General features: G+C 49.7%; 1 protein-coding gene across 1 annotated transcript in view; it reads right to left on the reverse strand.

The window, feature by feature from the left end:
* The window catches only part of LOC122428276 (epididymis-specific alpha-mannosidase-like), a 38700-nt gene extending 17020 nt beyond the window's left edge, over positions 1–21680 (reverse strand). Inside the window, exons 1-8 of the mRNA XM_043448183.1 lie at positions 21525–21680; positions 19448–19594; positions 17227–17332; positions 12947–13119; positions 11177–11265; positions 9817–9976; positions 4797–4995; positions 701–888 (exon numbers count right to left, since the gene is read on the reverse strand). Coding sequence (XP_043304118.1) covers positions 701–888; positions 4797–4995; positions 9817–9976; positions 11177–11265; positions 12947–13119; positions 17227–17332; positions 19448–19594; positions 21525–21662 — 1200 coding nt within the window. The 5' untranslated portion in view covers positions 21663–21680. The remainder of the gene's footprint in view (positions 1–700; positions 889–4796; positions 4996–9816; positions 9977–11176; positions 11266–12946; positions 13120–17226; positions 17333–19447; positions 19595–21524) is intronic.
* Between the last annotated feature and the right edge of the window lie 1530 nt (positions 21681–23210).

Consider the following 23210-nt stretch of genomic DNA (forward strand, 5'->3'; position numbering starts at 1 on the left):
GCAGAAGAGAACCTGAGCCACCATGGGGTGAAGTGACATTTCTGGCCACTCCAGTGGATGCATAAGTCAATCTGCTTCACCCCCCACTACACACAGTGACTAGTCCTGCCAGCCGTTAATTCCCTTTGGGTGACGATGAAAGTCATGGTCAGTACAGCCCATTTCTGACTGGGTGAGGACACAAGTTATAGAACTTCTTAGATCTCAGTTTCCCCATCTGTACAGTGGGGGACAAGTGAGATGGAAATTAGTGAACCACTTCCTTTGTAGCAGCCACAAAGCCCACAGGGTTATGTGCTAGGTATATTATCCCATTCAATGGGCTGCCACCTTCCTAGGCAGACATTGTCCAGGGAGTGAACTGGGCTCAGAGAGGCAAAGTCACTTGCCTGAGGCCACACAGCTCAGCTGAGATGTGAACCTGCAGAGGATGGCTGGGCACCAACACTGCCCCACTCCACCCTCCGGGTGGGTCTGGTTCTAAAGTTCACTGAAGCCGCCAGGGGGAAGTCTGGGGACCTTAGCCTTAATGCAGCTTCATCATACATGGGTCCCGGGACCTGGGGTGACCTCACTGTTCTCATCTGTCAAGTGGACCTGTAGTGACCGGGGACCGGGAGGCTCTGGTGGCCTAGGGAGGGGGATGCACACACCCAGGAGGGTCCGATCCTGTTCCTGCCATGGAGAGGTGTGGCGTTACCTCGGAGACTGCCCAGCGGAGCTGCTGGAGCTGCTGCAGGGCCCAGGCCGGGTCCAGGAACCCGTGGGGAGCCAACAGGAAGCGTGTGAACATGGACTCCCCGGCGTAGAGCAGAGCGCTGGCTCGCCGCGCCAGCCCCTTGAGCCCACTTCGGGAGGTGTAGAACCCGGTCCAGGAATGAAGCACATCTAGGAGAATAAGGCCAGTAGTGGGTGTGAGGTCCTGCCCACAGAGGCCCCTGTGCCCTAGTCTGGGAAGGGCTGAGGATGACTTGGCCAGTGAAAGGTCGGCATGGATAACCTGGGAGACAACCCAGGATAGGCACTGATCTTAGGGCTTCCCTGGTAGCTCAGACAGTAAAGCGTCTGCCTGCAATGCTGGAGACTCGGGTTCGATCCCTGGGTTGGGAAGATCCCAGGAGAAGGAAATGGAGACCCATTCCAGCATCCTTGCCTGGAGAATCCCATGGATGGAGGAACCTGGTAGGCTATAGTCCACAGGGTCGCAAAAAGTTGGACATGACTGAGCGACTTCACTTTCACTTTCAGGGCTCCTACACCAACTAGGCCAGCAAAAGCCCAAGACCCCTGAAAGGCCTGGGTAGATGGGAAGGTCTGGCTGGTCTGGGCCAGGCCTGGAGAGGCCTGGATATTGAGGTCACAGGAATGATGGAGACATGAATCTTAGTGTGAGCCTGCGGGTGCTAAGCCATTTCAGTCGTGTCCAACCCTATGCGACCCTATGGACTGCAGCCCGCCAGGCTCCTCTCTCCATGGGATTCTCCAGGCAAGGATACTGGAGTGGGTTGTCCTGACCTCCTCAGTGTGAGCCTGGGACCCTGGGAAAGCCTGTGAGCGAAGGGCGTGGAGGACTTGAGGGGAGGAGGGAGTGGGACGAGGGCCAAGAGGACAGGACCCACAGAAGTGCCTGGAGTGCTGGAAGCTCCTGTGTGTGCCACTTCTAGGGTGACTAGGAGCCTGGACAGGCCTGCATTTCAGCGGGGTCCCTCTGGCTGCCTGCGGGGAGGGGCGGGAGAGGTGCTGGCAGCTGAGAGAGCCCGGTAGACACTGTCCTGACCCTGACTGAGAGGACAAGGTGGGGGGTGGGAGGACGGAGGCTGAGCACCTTGGGGACAGGCTGTGTCTCAGCAGGCGGCTCAGTGGTCCCTGCTATTTCTGCTTCCTGCCTCCTCCCCAGGCTGGTGGTAGCTTGGTGGTTTAGTTGCTAAGTTGTGTCCGACTCTTGCAACCCCATGGACTGGGGCCTACCAGGCTCCTCTGTCCATGGAATTCTCCAGGCAAGAATACTGGAGTAGGTTGCCATTTCCTTCTCCAGGAGATCTTCCTGACCCAGGAATCGAACCCAGGTCTCCTGCATGGCAGGCAGGTTCTTTACCATCTGAGCTACAAGGGAAGCCTCCCAGGCTGGGCTGTGCCCCTATTCCCTATTCTTCCCTCAAAGGACCTGGCTCAGACCAGGAGGGGTAGCCGCCTGGCCTGCGGAAGGGTCACAGATGCAAGGGTCCTCCACCCGGCGATGAGTGTGTACAGGTCAGGCACACCCTCTCCACAGCCTCAGCTCTAAGCTCGGCACTAACTGACCAAAGCTGACAAGATCCCACAGCCCTCAGATCAGGGCCCAAACGTCCTCTGTGACATCCTGTCTCTGATTAAATGGTGCTTCCTCCAGGAGGCAGAGAGGGAAATGGCAACCCACCCCAGGACTCTTGCCTGGAGAATTCCATGCACAGAGGAGCCTGGCGGGCTACAGTCTATAGAGTCGCAAACAGGACTGAGTGACCAACACACCTCCAGGAGGAAGTTACGTAGCCACCCCCACCCACCTCCACACCCACTGGACTTCTCTGCATCCCCTCCACCTGGATGAAGCCACTTCCCCACAGACTTCCCCCTCCAACCTCAACATAACCCCGCCTACATCCTTGTATCCCCTCCCACCTCAAGTGTAACCAGACCCTCATAGAGCATCCACTTCCACCAGGGGTGGAGCCCCGCCCACTTCCTTGTAGCTCCTCCCACCTACACCAGCCCACCAGGCTCCTCTGTCCATGGAATTCTCCAGGCCAGAATGGAGCCATTTCCTTCTCCAGGGGATCTTCCCAATCCAGGGATCCAACCCAGGTCTCCCGCACTGCAGCCTCATTCTTTACTGTCTAAGCCAGCAGGGAAGTCCAGGAACACTGGAGTCGGTAGCCTATCCCTTCTCCAGGGGATCTGCGCATCCCAGGAATTGAACCAGGGTCTCCTGCATTGCAGGTGTGTGTGTGTGTTCAAGTCACACATTGCTGTGTGTGAATTCTTTACCAGCTGAGCTACCAGGGAAGACACACCAAAAGCCAGTCCTCTCCTAATCTGAGGTTCCCGGGAAGTGTCCTGAGAGCTAAACAGCTTCCCCTTCTCACCACTCAGATGAGAGGCCAAGGTCCGAGAGGCACGACCAACCCAGGTCTGGGGGAGTCAGGGCAGCGCCCAGCCCGGAACCAACCCCTCCTGGTGGGGACCCATCCTGGTGTCTCTTTGCAAGGGAAGGAGATGAGAAGTATTTATGGTTGAACTGCCGTGTCGGTGTCCCTCCAGTCCTCCTGGGCCCCACTTCACTGATAACCAAACGGGGGCTCAGAGCAGTGACATCACTTACTGGAAGCAACCCAGCCCATGAGGTGAGAAGCTTTGATCTAAACCCAGGTGAGCATCCGAGTCACCGTGTGGGGCCAGCCCTCCTGAGGCACTGTGCCTGCCGAATGGTGAGGGCGGGCAGCGGACAGGCCTGGATAGACCTAGCTCCAGGGACCCTGCCCCATGGTGAATGTTCAGCTAGAGGACGCCCCTGTGAGCCTGGCTTACCTGCCTGTCCCGTGTGGATAGCCTCACATCTCCTCTCTCCCTTCCACAAGGACCTCTCCAACTGAGTGATCCCAGCATGGATCTGGGGCTGGGCAAAGCTGGCTGGAGGCAGGGCCTGATTTGTCCCTGGGATGTCATGGCTAAAGCTGACCGGGGCCCTTTCCTCTCTCACTCCCCAGACCTCGGCTTCTCCTTCTGGGCAAATGGGGAGCAAGGCAACAAGGATCCTTCAAGGGCTCTCATATTTTATGCAGTGAAGGTATTAGACGGTTCAACAATTTGGACAGCCCCATTCCCTACTGATGCCCTGAGCAGGGCCTGAACCGGGGTGTGGAGGGTATTTCTGCCTCCCCTGCTCAGTGTGACTCTGTGTGTGGATCATTCCTGCCTGGCTTGCAGACAGGGGAGCTGGGTCAGCAGGGGAGCGGTCAGCAAGCGGTGTGAGTGTGGCTTGTCCTGAGACAGGTGTTAATGCTGGGCTTCCTTTGGGGCACCTAAGGCCCTAAACTGGCTTCCTCAGCAGGCACTGCCTGGATCACGTCTAGGTTTTGATCCAACACAAGACAGAGTTGACCCCAGAAGCTACATCTGCTGAGTGTTTCTTCTGGACCACTTACTAGGCTAAAACCTCTTTTTGTTCCACTTTGTTCTGACACGTGATGGACTAAGCAAGATTAATGCTTCCCCTGTTTTACTGACATGGGACAGTGCCATGTCATGCATGTACCCAGGCAGAAGGCTCACCCCACAACCTTGAAATAACTTAGACTGTGCTGTCTGCAGCCAGACCAGTCCTGGCCTCTGGGACATAGGCTGGAGGGAGACAAGGTTCTCCAATAATGACTAGGTGGTAATAGAAGAAAACTGGGGCCCTGGGGCAAGGAGGGGCCAAGTGATCTAGCCTTAAAGTCAGGAAAGGCTTCCTGGAGGAGGTGACACTGCAAGACTATTAGGATTTGCAGGAAGAGAAAGTGCCAATAGGGGACTCTTTCAGGTAGCACTGTAGTTAAAGGCATAGAGGCAGGAACCCGCTGTGTGTGGACAATGGTGAGAGGCTCAATGTGGTGGGAAGCAGGCTGTGTGTCTCTATGAGTCAGGTAGGTGGGGTAGGGGCCACCTCTGCCCCAGTACCTCTAGCAGGTTCCAAGTACAGGGTTGCACAGACGCAGAGTTGGGGGAGTCTCGTACCTGCCTGGCACCAAATCACCACCTCAGTCCCCAGAGTCACATACCTGAGGAATAGGGCAGGAAGTCGTGTTGGTTTCGGACTTTCCATGACATACGTTTAGAGTGTATGGCTTGGAAGTAGTCGCTCAGCGTGGCGTACTCCAAGAAGACACCAGTATTGGGTGTGAGGCTGTTGATGTGGTTCATCAGATGGTCCATGTTGGCAAATTGCACTGAGGCATTGAAGAACTGACTGTCGCATCCCTGTGGGCCAGAAGCAACATTCTGCACTTCTGGAAGCAGAGCCCAAACTAAACAGGGTGAGTTCCTCTTCAGCTCTCTCCCATTCTCCTTGGTGGGCCACAAGTTCCCAAACCAGCTCCCAAGCCCTGTGCTCCAGATATTTCTCTCTGCCTCTCTCTGTTTCTCTCTCCTTTTTTACATTATATCCCCCATGCTTGTTTATCCTCTAGCTCCAGGATTATACCTTTTCACCACATTTCCCCATTTCTCCAACCTTCTCAATCCTCCCTGTGCAACCACAAACTTTCATATCTTCTTCTCTGACTTTGGTTTTTAAAGATTCCACATTTAAGTGAGATCAGGTGGCTGTTTTTCTGTGCCTGATTGATTCCACTTTCTTAAATCAGCACTATTACTAATTATCAATCACATTAATTATAATAAGATAATTATGATGAATAAAAATTAGAATAGCTTGCTCTAATACACTTACCTTAATATTATCCTAAGATGGTCGTCAAAAAATTAATAAATTTCTGAAAATAGGTAATCTACCAAGACTTAATTATGAATAAATAGGAAGTATGGTTCCAATTTTAGTATATGTGCTGCTGAAGCGACAACGAATAAATAGGAAGTATGAACTGGAGAAAAGTATGGCAATTCACTCCAGTATTCTTGCCTGGAGAATTCTACGGGCAGAGGAGCCTGGCGGGCTACAGTCCATAGGGTCACATACAGTTGGACACGACTGAGTGACTAATACACACACAGGAAGTATGAACAGATAGAATGCTAGTAACAAAATTAAACTAGTTTTCAAATACCTCCCAAGAAACAAAAGGTCAGCTTTCAAGAAGATTTCTACCAAATATTGAAGAGGAATTAATACCAATTTTTTTAAGTCTCTTCCAAAAATTAGAAGAGGATAGAACACTTTAAATATGTATAAGTAAGTATGATTTTTTAAGACCAACATTCCCCTTACATCAAACCAGACAAGGAAGCCTCGAGAAAAGAAGATTCTAGCCCAATGTCCCTGATGAATATAGATACGAAAGTGTTCAACAATACATTCATGGAACAAATTCAACAATACATGGAAACAGTATTACACCATGATCAAGCAGGATTTATTCCAGGAATGTAAGGGTGTTTCAACAGCCACAAATAAATCAATGTGCAACACCACATTAAGAAAATGCAGATAAAAATCGTATGATCATCTTAATCAATGCAGAAAAAGCATGTGACAGAATTCAGCATTCATTTATGACCAAAAGTCTCATCATAGTGGGTATGGAGGGAATATACCTCAACCTGATGAAGGTCATGTATGACAAACCCACCCCTGGCAACGCATTCAATGATGAAAAACTGAAAGCTTTTCCTGTAAGATCAGAAAAGACACAGATGATCACATGTACCGCTTTTATCTAATATGGAGTTACAAATAATAGCTGCAGCAATTAGGAAAGAAAAGAAAAGGCACAGGAATTAGAATAAAAGCAACTAGAAACTGTCACTACTGGCAGCTATAATGATGTTATATATAAAACACCCTAGAGATATAAACTGTAAGAATTAATAAATTCACTATGCTGCGTTGTAAGATAAAAAGTCAACATACACAATCATATGTTGATAAGGATTTCTCTACACTAACAACAAACTGTCATAAAGAGAAATGAAGAAAACAATCCAGTGATAGTTGCATCAAAAAGGTGAAATACCTAGGAATACTTTTAACTGAGTAGGGGACAGACCTCCACACTGAAACCTGTAAGACGGTGATTATAGAAATTGCAGAAGACGCAAATAAATGGGCAAATATTTTGTGCTCATGATTGAAAGAATTGATGAAATGTCCACATTTCCCAAATCTATCTACAGATTCAATGCAAAGCCTATTACAATTCCAATGACATTTTCCCTAGAAATAGAACAACCAATCTTAAAATTTTTTGGAACCACGGAAGACCCTGAGTAGTCAAATCACCCTTGAAGAAGAAGAACTGTACAGGAAGCATCATGACTCTGATTTCATCATATGCTACAAAGCTATACTAATCAAAATAGACCAGTATTGACATAAAAAGAGACACATAGATCAATGGGAAAGGATAGAAAGCCCAGAAATAAGCCACACATACAAGGTAATTATTTTACATCAAAGGAGCCAATATTATAAAATGGGGAAAGGACATTTTCTACAATAAATAATGTTGGAAAACTGGATATCCTCATTCAAGGAATGAATTTGGACGACCATCTGACACTGTACTCACATATTAACTCAAATTAGTTGAAGACTTGATGATAAGACCTGAAACTATAAAATAAAAGAGAACATAAGCAATAAACTCCTTATCATCTATCTTAATTATATTTTTGGATTTGATATCAAATGCAAAGGCAACCTAAGGAATAATAAACAATTTGGACTACATCAAACAAAAGCTTCTGCCCAGCAAAGTATCTGCAACAAAATAAGACAACCTACTAAATGGGAAAAAAATTTGCAAATCATAAATATGAAAAGGGTTGATATTGAAAATATATAAATAATACATTCAACTGAATAGTAAAATACAAGCAATTTAGGTAAAAAATGGGCAAAGGACCTGAACAGACATTTGTCCAAGGAAGATATAGAGATGCCAACAGATACAGGAAAAGATACTGAATATATCAAAATCACAGAGAGATACCACCTCAAATCTATTAGAATGGCTATTGTCCAAGAGACAAGAAACCATGAGGGTTGCTCAAGATGAGGAGAAAAGAAAACTTTCACTCACAGTTAGTTTGAATGAAAATTGTTATAGCAACCATAGAAAACAGTTTGGAGATTCCTCAAGAAATTAAAGATAGAGCCACCATATGATCCAGCAATCCCACTTCTGTGTATTTATCCAAAGAAAATAAAAACATTAACTTGAAATGATGTCTGCACCCCCAGATTCATTGTTGCATTATTTAAAACAATATATGGAGTCAGCCTATGTGTCCATCAGTGGATGAACAGATAAAGAAAATGTTATATAAATATTTATAAATGTGTGTGTATATATATAAATATATATAGTTATTCACCAGTAACATGATCAATAAAAAAGAGGAAATCTTGCCATTTGCAGCAACATGAATGGGACGGACTTGAAGTCATTATGCTAAGTGAAGTAAGTCAGACAGGGAAACACGGATGCCATATGATCTCACATGTGAATTTTTTTAGTGGAGGTAACATAAAAAATATGCTTATGCCTGGAGAGAACAGACTGGTGGTTGCTTAAATGACTGATGGAAGTCAAAAGGTACACATTTCCTTCGACAAAATACATAAGTCTTGGGGATGCAGAGTACATCATGGTAACTATGGTTAATGATACTCTATCATTTATTTGAAAGTTGCTAAAAGAGTAGATCTTAAAAGCTCACATCACAAGAAAAAATTTTGTAACTCTCTGCGGTGACAGATATTAACTAGATCTATTGTGATCATTTGCAACATATTCATATATGGGATCATTATGTTGTATTCATGTGACTAATATAATGTCATATGAAATAAAGAAGGAGAGAGCTACAGTTCTTAAAAAAAGCAGCCCCCCTCAATAGTCACAGTATTCTGTTTTCCTTGATGAAATTTGGCTTTGGGAAAAGTACATAAAATAGAATTATAGTGAGAATATATGTAAGAGATAGGGCTCACAGGAGTGATAAGTCATCCTTTGTCTGAGATGAAATCATGTAGTGGATAAAGTTGTTCAGAGGCATTTCACGTGTATCTCAAATGTTGGACTCAATTGAATGTCCAGCCACCTCTGAATGCATCTTTATTAAAATCTGCAATTCCTGGCTCACAGAAATCTTGCAGAGGAGATTATCTGACTCTTGTGAGTGTGTGCGTGCTCCGTTGCTCGGTCATGTCCGACTCTTTTGCTACCCCTTGGGACTGCAGCCCGCCAGGCTCCTCTGTTCATGGGATTTTTCAGGCAAGAATACAGGAGTGGATTGCCATTTCCTCCTTCAGGGGACCTTCCTGACCCAGGGATTGAACCCACATCTCCTAAGTCTCATGGAGTTGGGAGGCACATTCTTTACCACTGAGCCACCAGGAAGACTCTTGTGGGCACAACAAAGTAAGAACAAAGAAAGCTCTCTTTAGGTTTTGACAGGTGAGTCCAGGCAAAATTAGTCCTGTGAGTGGCCAGAGTGATGAAACCTTCAGAATTTATTGCTCTCAGGCTGGCCAAAGAGATACATTCATAAAATCTATTCTTATCTTCTCTATCTCATGAATTCTGTGATGAGCTCACCACAAAAACTCATGAGAGTGTGTAGCACAATAAACAGCTTAACTTCCCCGACACAGGTAGACAGACCCCTGGATGGGGCTGAAGTGGCCCCAGGGTGAAGGTCTTTGATCAGAGGGCACAGAAGGTCATGACTGGATCTCACGGGGGCCTCCAAGTGTGTTCAGAACCATCTCCGGAAAGAAACGCCAGAATAACAATACGTTAATGAAGCAAGCCTAGATTTATAAATCCTTCAGCACCCCACTTTGACAGTCATCATAACGAGTAAGAAATAGGAGGTTACAGATAGATTCTTATAAACTTCTGTGACCCTGACCCAAGTTACTTTAGGCAGGTGTTTCTATTTCCCTTTGGCAAATATCACATTCTGAACTCCCAAGGCAGTAAAACTGCTTGGATGAAAACCAGCCTGGTTAGAGCTGGAAACAGGTCGAGGGTCGTAGCAGGTACAGAGGCCAGACCCATCATGGCAATCTCTGGATGTAGCTGAGGAATCAGGGCCTGGGATGTCCCCCCTTACCCATGGCCAGAGAACATGTTCTGTCTGGAAGTGGATGAACCGTTCCCATGCGTTGTTCAACAGTTTCTCGGTATACATTTGAATGTTGTCCTTACTGACAGTCATGTCACTGGGGGTGAACATCTCATCCATGCGTTGATCTTGGAAGACAAACACTTCACTGAGAGACAGAGAGGAGTGTTAGGGGGCTGCACCCTGGGAAGGAAGGCAGCCTGGGGTCCAGGTGGACTGGAAGAGCTCCGTGAGGCCAGAGTGCATCTGGGCCAGCGGACCCTGCTGAAGGCCTCCGTCATCCATCAGTCAGACAGGCAGGTCAGTGGTGGGCAGATGAGAGCTATGGGGACAGAGGTGCCACATTTCAGCCCTGTGGGGGACCTCAAGCACATCTCCTTACAGGTCCTGTATTCCTTCTGCCGCCAAGTGAAGCCCACAACCTCTGGGCCCCACTTCCACCATACGGATTAAGTGAGGATCATCTTGATTCCTCCTTCCTTGTGTCAGCTCCATGCTCATCAGCTCCACTTCCAAGGAAGCAAAGAGGGCTGGGGCCAAGGGTAAGCAAGGAACGCAGGGACCGTGGGCACCAGACTTCGGGGGTATAAAAATCTTGATACCTAAATTATGGTATTTTAACAATATTTTTAAAGTAGAAATGAATCTGAAAAACTTATTAATGAGCAGAATCTCAAAATGGTGTATAAAGACAGGCCAGCATGCTGGAATCCACAGGCACTAATATGGTTTGGGAGGCACCAAAAGTGAACTTCTGGGGTCTGGATAGCCCACAGCAAGGGTCTTTGCCAGGCAGCATAGAGGTGACATCTCAACCAGGCCTCAGGAATGACCACTCTGAATCTCTGCGAATCTCCGTTTGCCGATCACTAAGGTATACTAAAGATTGTTACGATAATTAAATAACAATAGTTGATGGAAAGCAGCAAGAAACAATGCCAGGCACAGCATGGGGCCTGACATCACTAACCTGGTAGTGAGTCCCCCTCCCCCCACCAGGCCTCTTCTCCCAGCTGCCACTTCATCCTGCTGACAATCTCCCCTCTTCAAAGAGGGGCTCAACCCCCTGCCTGCAGCCTCACAGGCTCAAAGGGACAGAAGGGGGCTGAACCAAGGTCTCCAACCAGACAGCCCACAAGAGGGCTGTTCCCATGACCTGGAGGTCTTGGAGCAGCCTCCTGAGCCCAATGTTGCTACCGCAGGACCTTGTCTGGGTGTCTAGACCTCAGTTGTTCTTTCCGTAAGATGGGTGCTTGGTGAGTCCCCTCAGGGGTGGCCGTGAGGGTGGGGGCTGACGTGCTTCAGGGAGAGGGCTGGGAACAGGGCCTGGCCCAAGGCAAGAGCTCACGAGCAGTAGCCGTTCCCATCTAGAACGTGTGTGAAGATTTCCTGCTGCTCCAACAGGGACCTGGATCCTCTCCACACGAACTGCATCTCCTGCAAACCCAGAGGGAACAGAGTGAGTGTCCAGGGGCAACAGGATTGCCAGGCTCCCCTCCCCAGACCCCGCCTGAGTCTCATGGCTCCCTGCACCCCGCTCCTCTCTCAGTGGTTCATGGTCAATATCTCCCTCTGCTGCCTTCTCCTCAAGATTCCTTCTGACCTCCCAAAGCCACAGGGAATGGAAGAATTTGCCCTTCAGAAGGTGCCTTCCTGCATGTTCATCCCACCCATCCTCAGGGCAGGACATGCTGTCAGAACCTGCCAGCCATATTCTCACTAACTCTGCTTGAATGCCCCCAGACACGGGGGGGCTCATCATCTCTCACTGAGGGTGCAGTTCATTTTTCAAGGTCAGATGCCTAGAAAGAGTTGAGAGCTACAAAGCAAGGATAAAATCCTGCTTCTGTGAGTACTACGTCCGATTCATACACAGTTCACAAACTCCTCTGGGATTTGGTCTCTGAACATGAATGTCTGGGAATCACACCCAGCTCACAGACTTACCTGCAGGAGAATCGAGCTGCTATAGGAAGCATGTGCAGTGCTAACTGCGGTGCTCAGTGGGGTCATTATAAAGCTTATTTCTCTTGCCCACCGAGAGCCCAAATCCTCTTTGATAACTCCTGCTGGCCATGCTATCACTGCTTTCCAAAACTTTATTACCTGAGTGATCTTGCACAGAATCCTTACATTTTGGCCCAATTCTCCCATCTATGAAATGGAGTAAATTATATGACTCTTATCTGTAACTGTGTGAATAACGTCCTAGAAAATATATACTGAAATCTTAACCCCATTGCCTCAAATGTTGGTTCTCTATACTGGTACCTGAGTAACAAGGGCAGGCCTTGATCCCATGTGACTAGAGCCCTCATAAAAGGAGGAGTTGGACCCAAACATGAGCAAAGGAGGATGATGGGCAAACATAAGGAGAAGTCAGCAGTCTGTAGGCTAAGGATGCCTGAGGCCACCAGACGTAGAGAGAGGCCCAGAGCCGACCCACCAGAACACTCTCAGAAGACGCAATACCCTGCCAGGGTTGACCTCAATCTTCTGACCTCCAGGCCTGTTAACAACACATTTCTATTGTTGGAAGTTCCTGGTTTTTGGTACTTTCTTCAGACAGTCCCAGGAAATACAGAAACTACATCACAGGGCTACTGCGAGGATTAAAGGAAACCCAGAGGGCAGTGGCTCCCACCAGGCCTGGCATTTCATAGATGGCAAAGGCAGTGTCTCTGTGGTCGTTGAGTGTTACATTCATTCATGCTCGCTGCCCACCCATCAGAAGAGTTATTACGTCCCAGGTACCCTGAACCCCCCACCACCTCCCCTCTGCATTGATCACGGTTTACTGAGTGCAAGTCTGTGCCAGTCCCTTTGGAGACTCAAAGAAGAAGGCAGTGCCAGCCCAGCTGAAGGGGGAAGGGGACTCAGAGCCGCAGGATCCAAGCTGGGCCTGCAGCTCAGCCAGGAGCTAGACCTGCGGGAGGAGAGAACCACTCATGCCAGAGGGCACAGCAGGGCAAAGATGGGCCTGGGACGTCCCATGGACTGTGTAGCCGCCAGCATCCCAAATGCTTGGGACAATAGTAGGGTCTCTGAGATGCAGGAAGGAAGAGAGGGAGAGGAAGCCCAGGCGCGTTGGCAGCCGCGGATGTGGTTCACGGCTCACCTGTTTCTGCTGCATGGCCACCTTCAGGTCATAGTCTATCCGGGAGATGACATGGCCATTGAAGCCCGCCAGGGCAAACAGGGTGGGGGTCGTGGCAGAGGCGCCAAATGAGTCCACCTGCCAGGAGAACTGCGGCCGGATCCCAAACGTTTCGTAGAGAAACCCGTGTCCTTCTGCAAAGAGATCAACCTCCTCAGTGACTGAAGGGTGTCCCCTCACCCCCTAACTCCCTCAAGGGCCCCTGCCCTTCTCCAGGACTGGAATGCCAGCTACCAGGCCAAGCAGGGTCTTGCTGCTGTAGGCAATGATACAGAGGGCTCCATCCCAGAATCATCCAACCACTCACTTACTGAATTCCGATTTACAAGCTGCTATATCAAGCCGTATCGGCATCACTGATTTGATGGACATGGGTTTGAGCAAGCTCCAGGAGTTGGTGATGGACAGGCGTGCTGCAGTCCACGGGGTTGCAAAGCGTCGGACACGACTAAGTGACTCAACGGAACTGAACTGATATTGAGCCAGGCTGTTCTGAGGCCATCAGAGAGAAGAGATGGAAAAGCACTTGGTCCAGCCTCCAGGGAGAGGGGCTGAGCTAACAAGCCCCTCACTGACTGGGCCGGACTCGGGTCAGATCCATGACTCTTACCTGGTGGCAGCGTGACTCAGGTAAGTTGTAGTAGCATTTGAGCCTCAACCTTTACCCCTATGAGTGGAGTCTAGTAAGACTCCCCATCTCCAGGACTGCCTCAAGGACTGAAGGGACTAAGTGTATGTCTTGTACTTAGAACATGAAGTTTATGTGAGAGGAGATCAATGTCCGTCCTCTGGGGAGCTTGGCTGGTCTTGGAAATGGAGCCCCATGGAATCCCCTGGGGAGGAACCACTGTCCCGAGGTCCATGTCCTTTCCTACCCCAAGGTGATGGGAACACAAGTATGCTGGGATTCTGGTTGCCATGGTCTAGGTCAGGCCTGTAGGGTCATCCCTGGGGTATTCAGGACAGTGGGCATGGTGGGCTGAGACCAGAGGTGAGGGCTGCCCCCACTGTGGTCACCCCTGAGGAGGGGAGGGTCAGCACCTATCCCCTCCTTCCAAGCTCAACCGCACTTGTCTGACCAGATCCTGGGCTGAGCTCTGGGGACCCAGAGAAGAGACAACCTGTAGTTTCAGGGTGGAGAGGGGAGATGATAAGGTCCTGTGGGTTTAATGGAGGTTCCTGGACCATGAGACCCCTCAGCTGAGTCTGAGATGAGCTGTTCAGTTGGAAACATCAGGAAAGTTTGTGATTAAAAGCACAGGAGGCCCAGTTGTGGGAGCAGGTTAAGAGCATCAGGAGGCAGAAGGATGAGGTGGAGGCCAGGAGGTGAGGTCTAGACTGCATTTTATAGACTGGGAGTTTATTTAACAAAACTTAAAGATTCCCATCACATTCCTGCTTATACCTAGAAACAAGTCAGTAGAAACTCAGAAGGAAGGAACCATACATTAAAGGGGTGAAAGGAGAGACAGTGTAAAGAAAATTCTCAGAAAAAGTCCAATGCCACCTTGATGTTCGACACTTGGTGTAACTGGGATCACTCTTAGGGGGCTGACAATGGGCTGGAGCTTTAGTCAATTCTGGCTCATCCACTGCCTCTTTGACCTTTCTTTGACCTCAGTCTTCATTTCTGTTCTACAAAATGAAACTTAGAACAATGATGTTCCCTCAGTACCCTGCCTTTCAGTTCAGTCGCTCAGTCATGTCCAACTCTTTGAAATCCCATGAACCACAGCACACCAGGCCTCCCTGTCCATCACCAACTCCCGGAGTCCACCCAAACTCATGTCCATTGAGTCGGTGATGCCATCCAACCATCTCATCCTCTGTCGTCCCCTTGTGCTCCTGCCCTCAATCTTTCCCAGTATTAGGGTCTTTTCAAATGAGTCAACTCTTCACATCAGGTGGCCAAAATATTGGAGTTTCAGCTTCAACATCAGTCCTAGCAATGAACATCCAGGACTGATCTCCTTTAGGATGGACTGGTTGGATCTCCTTGCAGTCCAAGGGACTCTTAAGAGTCTTCTCCAACATCACAGTTCAAAAGCATCAATTCTTCTGTGCTCAGCTTTCTTTATAGTCCAACTCTCACATCCATACATGACTACTGGAAAAACCACAGCCTTGACTAAATGGACCTTTGTTGACAAAGTAATGTCACCCTGCCTTTAGGGATGGATGAAACTATTGTAAAAAAAAAAATTTTGTTACATAGCTAGGAATGGGTGTTTGGTGCAAACTGTGTAAGGTGATGGAAAACATAGTGGTGATAGAGGGGATGGTGGTGGTTATGGTGGTGGAGGTGATGGTGGGTGAAGCAGTGGTTGTGGTAGTAATGGCCATGGTAGAGATAATGATGATGGTGGTGGTGCTGGTGGTGAGGATGGGAGACATGGTGATGAAGTTTTTAAACTGTTCATGATGGTGTTAGCGTTAATGGTGGTGGTTATGGTGGTGGTGGTAGAGTTGACGTTGGAGAAGTTGTTTTTGTAGTTTGTGGTAATGGTGGTCAAGGTGTCAGAGGCTGTTGGAATGGGGAGGTGATGTGGTGGTGGAGGTGGCCCCTCTGTTTGTAGTGGAAGTTGTGATAATGGTAGTGGAGTTGGTGATGATGGTGGTAGAGGTTTTGTTGGTGGTGAAGATGATGCAGAAACTGGTGGTAGTAGAGGTGTTCATGAGGTGATGTGGTTTCGGTAGTTGTACAGGTGGAGTTTGATGAAATGGTGGTGGCAATGAAGTAGTGGTGGTCTTTGAGGTGGCCGAGGTGTCTGAGCGGATGGTGGATGTGATACCAGTGGTGCTTCTGGTGGTCCTCAAGGTAGTGTAGGTGATGATAGTGGTAGAACTGATGATGATAATGATGGAAATGTGGCGGCTATTGATGGTGGTGGTCGTGGTGATGGTGCAGACATAATGATTGAGGTGGTGTTGTCAGTAATTATGGTGGTGGTTGGTGATGGTGTAGATGTAATAATGATCGAGGTGGTGGTGGTGTTAGTGATTATGGTGATAGTGGTGATGGTGTAGATGTAATGATCAAGATGGTGGTGTTAGTAATTATGGTTGTGGTGGTGATGGTGTAGATGTAATGATAGAGGTGGTGGTGGCGTTAGTGATTATGGTGGTGGTGGTGGTAGTAATTATGGTGGTGGTGGTGATGGTGTAGATGTAATGATCAAGATGGTGGTGGTGTTAGGGATTATGGTGGTGGTGGTGTTAGTAATTATGGTTGTGGTGGTGATGGTGTAGATGTAATGATAGAGGTGGTGGTGGCATTAGTGATTATGGTGGTGGTGGTGTTAGTAATTATGGTTGTGGTGGTGATGGTGTAGATGTAATGATAGAGGTGGTGGTGGCGTTAGTGATTATGGTGGTGGTGGTGGTGGTAGTAATTATGGTGGTGGTGGTGATGGTGTATATGTAATGATCAAGATGGTGGTGGTGTTAGGGATTATGGTGGTGGTGGTGGTGTTAGTAATTATGGTGGTGGTGGTGATGGTGTAGATGTAATGATCAAGATAGTGGTGGTGTTAGTAATTATGGTGATGGTGGTGATAGTGTAGACGTAATGATCAAGATGGTGGTGTTAGTAATTATGGTGGTGGTGGTGATGGTGGAGTATGTGCTGTTATTGGAGGTGGTGGGGGTGTTGGGGGTGATGCAGATGGTGACGGTGGTGGTAATGGTGTGAACAGTGGTGGAGTATGTGGTGGGTGGGGTGATAACAGGGATGGGATCTAACCTTTACTGACCATTTACTGGAGATCCACACACTACACTCAATGTGCTCTGTAGTTGTACAGGTGGTGTTTGATGAAATGGTGGTGGCAATGAAGTAGTGGTGGTCTTTGAGGTGGCTGAGGTGTCTCAATATTTAATCTGAATAACATGTTTAATATGTTATTTAATAACATATTTAATCTCAATAACAATACTTTGAGGTACCTCATTATCAAACTTTTTTTATAGAGGAGGAAGCTGAGACTTAATGGGGTTCCATCACTTGCCCCCTGTTCAGAGGGTTGAGAGCCAGGGTATAGCCAGCCCATCTGGTCTAAATCCACACTCAAGCCCTGCACTCAAGGGCACAGACAAGGATGTGGCATCAGCCAATCACAGCTTTTGTTGATCACAGTCTCCTGCTGAGAGGTGAACATGGAGGCCAGACCAGGGCTCAGATACCCAGTCCCAGCCTAACAGGAGACCCAAGGGACCCTGGGTCTGGGGAGGGGTAATCAGACCTGTGAGCTGGAGGATCTGGTCATCAACGTGGGTCACGGCCTCATCGTGCATGACCTGGCCTCCGAGGACAAACTCCAGGCGTCTCTGGGCCACAAGCTCATGGACCTTGGCATTGTGGGCAGAGAGAAAAAGCCTGGTTACAGCCCCTGAGCTGAGCCTGGTTGTGTTTGTTGGGGACATGCCTACAGAGTCTCATGGTCCTTCCTTCAAACTCCTCACCTTCATTTATTCTGCAAAAGCAGGACCCAGTCTGTCCTGGTCAGCGCTGTGTCCAGCATTCAGAACAGCACCTGGCCCATGACTGCAGCTTTATCAGACACATACATAATATCTAAGTATATATTTTGAAATTTTGCTTTTGGAGTAATTTCAAACTTAAAGAACACTTGCTAGAATTGTATCAAGAGCTCCTGTAGGTACTTTCCCCAGATTATCTCGTTATTGTTTTTGCCTGTTTCCTTGAATACTCTCCCGTATCCTTACACACATACTTTCTTTCTTCAAAACCATTTGAAAGCACAAGTTAGCCTTTAGAATACTTCAGTATAGGTTTGGCAAGAACAAGATTATTGTAACTTTTGTGTACTTATCAAAATCAAGAAATTTAATGTTAAAAATGCTACTGTGGAATTAAGGAACTTTAGTCAAACTTTGCCACTTGTTCCACTAATGTCCTTCCTCTGGTACAAGATTCAATCTAGGATCATGAGTTGGTTTCAATGTCGTTTCTCTTTATTATACTTTAATTCACAACACTTCATGAGCCTTTCTTTTTCTTCCATGTGATTGATAATTTCAAAGATTACAGGCTAGTTATTTTGTAGACTGTCCTTCCAATTGGGTTTGTCACATGATTGGATGACAAATTTTAATATACATGAAAGGAAGGGAGGATGGAAGATGGGAGATGAAGCTGAGAGGAGCTGACCCCTGGGGATGCCCCTGGACTTATGAGGGCAAAGGCTATGGCAGTAAAGCCGCCATGCACTTGATAGACTGTAGTTTTGATTTGATTTCTGAAGGTATACTATTTGAAGCTCATTCACTGAAAATATACTGAATGACATATACATGTATTGTTTCAAAAGAACTCTCTCTTTATGGGCTATGCCTTTGAGTTACCTTAGCCAGGCCACACCTCTCTCTGGGGGAGGAGATAGGTAGTTGTGTTTGGGGGCATCCATGTAAAGAAATGGGGACTTTCTACTGAAGACCTTGGAGAGTTATACTTCGAGTCAGGATATCTGACCCAGAATCCCACCTGTCTGGTATAAGCTGTGTGGCCACGAGCCAGTTACCTGCCCGCTCTGATCCTGAACCTTCTCTGTACAGTGAGGCTCTTGGGAGGAGTCAATGAAATAATGTGTAGAAAGTCGTAGGCCAGCACCTGGAATGCCGCAGAGCCCATCAAACGGGAGGCTGGTCCTCTCAGCTCTAAGGTTGCAGGTTCACATCCCCTCTGGGGGGACCTCATGGATACCCTGCTTCGCCATCTGAGCTTTGCTACCTTGAGCAGGTTGCTGGGCCTCTGAGTCTCAGCACCAGGGACTGTTCTGAGGGAAAGTGAAGCCTGGAGGGGCCAAGCTCCAGAGAGGCATCCCGGGTGCTTCCATCACGTGGTTACTCCAAGTACAGCCTCTCTGAGCAGGGAGGTCACTCCCGCTGTGGATGCGGCTGACAGAGGCCACTGGCCGCCTGTGATCACCCAGGGAGCAGGGGCAGCAGACCTGGTCCCGGCTTGCCCTCCGTGGAGCGGGGCCTTTCACTCCCTGTGATGAGTGAAGCCAATCTGCCGCCAGCCTTGAAGCCACAGGGACTGTGGCACCCCCTGGCTGGGTCACCAGCTCCCGTCCCCACGGGGCCCACACAGATGTGTAAGTGAAGGAAGAGAGTGTGGACACAGGGCCCCCTCCCCCAGAATCCAGTGACAGAGGGGACCCCATTCAAGCCAGCTGAGTGCCAGCGGGGCTGCCACAGCTACAATGAATAGCCAGAAAGTCGGGATTAAACACAAACCTATCTCCTGGGCATGGGGCTGACCACAACTCTGAGCTAAACTCTGAGAACAGCCCAGGAGGGTTTGGGGCCTCCTGGTTTACCCAGCACAGCTCTGGCCACAGAGAGCACTGTCCTGGGAGCTTCCTGAAGGGTCATCACTGGGACCCCCAGGCCATCCTCTCTCAGTTGCCTTGTGGGGACCACCCTGGAGGGCAGCGTTACCTGGAGTTTCTGCTTGGCTGACGCGACGCCATCCCACCACAGCCGGAAGAACTCCTGGTCCACGATGATGAACCTGTGCTGCTCATTACGAGTCAGGTCCTCCACCACCGAGGCGTAGACATCGGTGACATAAGCCTGCATGCTCTCCTAGACCAGGGGGAGGGGAAGGGGGACACCATCACACCAGCTCCATCAGGAATCCCGGAGGGTTTAGCCCCAGGGACCAAGGAGTAAAATCCAGGGACCCACAGTGTCGGGGGGCCCCTGGCACTCACACCATCTGCCCAGGGCCCTGCCCTCTGCTCCCAGCCCTCTTTCAGCAAGGGAGCCTCTGTGCCCACTCTGTGCCGGATGCATGATAAACGGTGCCCTGGGAGAAGGACACAGGCAGACACTCCTTGATGGGAAGGTGCTCTCCTGGGGAGATACATGTGGAAACAGATCACGGCACTATATGCTGCAGAGGGATGTGCCGGCCAGGCCCAGGGTCAGGGCCAACCTCCCAGAAGGACATGCTGGGTGGCCCCGAGGCTGCCATGGGGGGACAGACCAGTCAGACCCAGGGGCCCCAGGGGTGAGGTCCAGGGACTCAGAAGGGCTTCCTTGGGCTGAAATGATGGGGGTGTGGGTGCTGGGAGATGAAGCTGAGAGGAGCTGACCCCCTGGGTTGTCCCTGTGGATCTACCTGCCTCCCCCCAGGCAGGGAGCCCCCAGGATGGAGCCGCAGCTGCTTCCCATCTGTGTCAGCCTGGCTCACCATGGAGCCCGGCGATGCTGGTTAAAGGAATGCAAAGAGCACCGGGCGGGGAGTCAGCAGGCATGGCGGCTACTTCTGGTGACCTTGAGCAGCACCAACCTTCTCTGAGCCTCAGTTTCCCTCTCTGTAAACTGGGGGTGACAGGTCAGCAGCTCCACACACAGGTGGGTGGCCCCCTACAGAAGCTACCCAGTGGGCGCAGGACCAGACTTAACACCTAGCCTCAAGGCTCTTGCTGCCCCTTTCTCTTTAAAATGAGCTACTCACTTGTTAACATCTCATATAATGAATTATATCCATCATCACAGAGGGTGGTTGTGTGTTTATTTATTTCCTTCCTTCTTCCAGGAAAGAGCTCAAGGAGACATGTCTAACAATTTAAAGTCAGCTGCCCGGAAACCTAAAGACATCAGAGTCTTTCCCCCCTCTCCTTTCTGGCATCATTCATTCATTCACTCAATACTCATGGAGCCTCTACTCCATCCATCAGACGGGTTGAGAATATGTTCGTAGACACGGTGGATGAAGCCCCTACCCAGGCAGCTGATGTTCTAGTTTGGAAACCAGAGGTTTACAAGCTGGTAAGTAAAATATAAGGAAGGGAGTAGGGGGAACATATACAGGGGAGTAAGGGCTTTCCTGGTGGCTCAGTGGTAAAGAATCTGTCTGCAATGCAGGAGATGCAGGGTCCCTGGGTCGGGAAGATCCCCTGGAGAAGGAAATGGCAACCCACCCCAGTATTCTTGCCTGGAGAATCCCATGGACAGAGGAGCCCGGCAGGCTACAGTCCACAGGATCACAAAGAGTCAGACCCGACTGAAGTGACTGAGCACGCACCTATAGGAGAGTAGGCAAGGCTGCCAGGAAGACCTCACCATGAAAGCCCTTTTCAGGAACAACCAGGAGATAGAGAGGGACTGAACCCCTCAGGCATCTGGGAAGAAAGACTTCGGGGCAGAGGGAACAGCCAGTGCAAAAGTCCTGAGGCCCCTGCTCCCTACAGAAGTGAACCTCAGGGTGCAGAGCAGGTCCCCAGACTGGGCCTGTGACCATGGCCTTCCTCAGACCCATGCGCACGTCATCTGATCTCTGCTGCCTGTAATTTTCCCCAGTACAGGTGGGAAAACTAAACCACAGAGACAGGAAGTGATCAGCCCAAGTTCTGCCACACAGATCGTCCATAACCAAGGCAGAACCAGAGCCCAGGCTGACCCTCCCTGTGGTGCAGACCCAGGACACAAACCCACACTGGATTCCAGTGGGGGGATAAAAAGGAACTGCAGCTCCAAGAGGTAAGCAGGGATCATTGAAGACACCCACCTGGACTGTGTGGAGCCAGCCCATGTCCACGTGGTGGTGGGGCACCACGTAGACCCTGATTTGTGATGGGACCAGGGCCTCCTGGGGCCCCAGCAGCACCAGTTGCATGAACATGGGCAGCCAGCTGAGCGACTCCATCCCACTGGCCTGCAGGCAGGGGCTGGAGGACTTCACTCTGCCTACGGGGCCCGGCTTCTCTGGAGCTGATTGGGCTGCCACCCCTCAGAGGAGGAGAAAGGAAGAAAAACAGGAGAGACGCCCACATAGATGCCGTCACCTGAGCAGTGCAGGCTGGAGACACTTGCTCACTGCTCTTCAGATGTCCACTCCCAGCTGCAGTTTCCTGACAATCTTTGTCTACTTTCAGGCCAAAGGCTGAATGCCACCTCCCCAGGGAAGCCTGCCAGACTTCACTCCTGCCAGGAATGCTACTCCTCACTCCAATGCCCGTGACCCTCCTTTGTGCCTCTCCAAGCTTCTCCTGCTGGGCTTCCCTGCCCATCTCTACTTGCAGCCCTCTGACTGGCTGATTGACTCAGAAGCTGCTCTACAAAACTCAACACTCCATCCGGGGTGTGCCACCCCCTGGAAGCCTGCCTTGATAAACTCTCTGTCACGTGGAGCCCCCAGTCGGGGCCTGGCAATAAGGATGGTAGTGTATAGTACAGTGTTAGTCACTCAGTCATGTCCGACTCTTTGAGACCCCGTGGACTGTAGCCCACCAGGCTCCTCTGTCTGTGGGATTCTCCAGGCAAGAGTACTGGAGAGGGTTGCCATTCCCTTCTCCATAAGAACTGTAATCTCCATCTTAAGGAGGAAAACAGGCTTTCACCAATAATACCTGACTTATCCTAGATCACATAGCTAGTAGAGAAGCAAGACTACCTGAAACTTTCTAAATTAGATCTGGGTAATTGATAGTGACCTTGACAAGATGCCTAATCTCTCTGGGCCTCAGCCCCCCATCTGTAAAATGGGATGGCCATAGAGGAGCTGGGGATCAGTGACAGAACGCACAAGGGATAACAATCTCAGTGTCTCCTTCCTGGGGACAGGCTGGTCATGTGGTGTAGCTGAGTATTGCCTGGCATCGTCTCTGTGCCCCCTGACCGAGGAGCAGGGGATCCACGGGGTGGGCTCTTCTGTCTGAGATCCAAATGCCCGACTGGCATTTTCTATCATGACCAGAGCTGGGACTCATTCTCCCTTCTGGCCACCTTATCCACCCATTCAGCAAGTACAACTGGAGAATATGGTCTCCAAGCAAGTCTTCATCCTCTCCGTCCCATCTCCCTTCCTTGGCCCACACCTGACCCAATATGACCTTGACTTTCCTCCTGTTGGGAACAGGGCCTAGTTTCTTCTCCCTTTGTAGCTGGTGGGCGTGTGACTCACTAGTAACCAAGAGAATGTGGATAAGATGCCCTGTGTGACTTGAGGCTGTCAGAAGCAGCAAGGCAGACTTTGCCTTGGTCCCCGGGGCACTCACGTGTGGAGCCGGGGTCGCCATGCTGTGAGGAAGCCCAACCAGGCCACGTGGGAAGGAGACGTGGAGAAGCCCTGAGAGCCCTGCGAGAGGGAGCGGCAGGCCAGCCCCACTGCTCCAGCCCCACGGGACCACACGTGTCACACACGTGTGCATTCTTGTCCTTTCCTCCAGGCCTGTGCATTAGCTGTTCTTGCTGC

The sequence above is a fragment of the Cervus canadensis genome, chromosome 26, assembly GCF_019320065.1.
Source record: "Cervus canadensis isolate Bull #8, Minnesota chromosome 26, ASM1932006v1, whole genome shotgun sequence".
Lineage (NCBI taxonomy): Eukaryota > Metazoa > Chordata > Mammalia > Artiodactyla > Cervidae > Cervus > Cervus canadensis.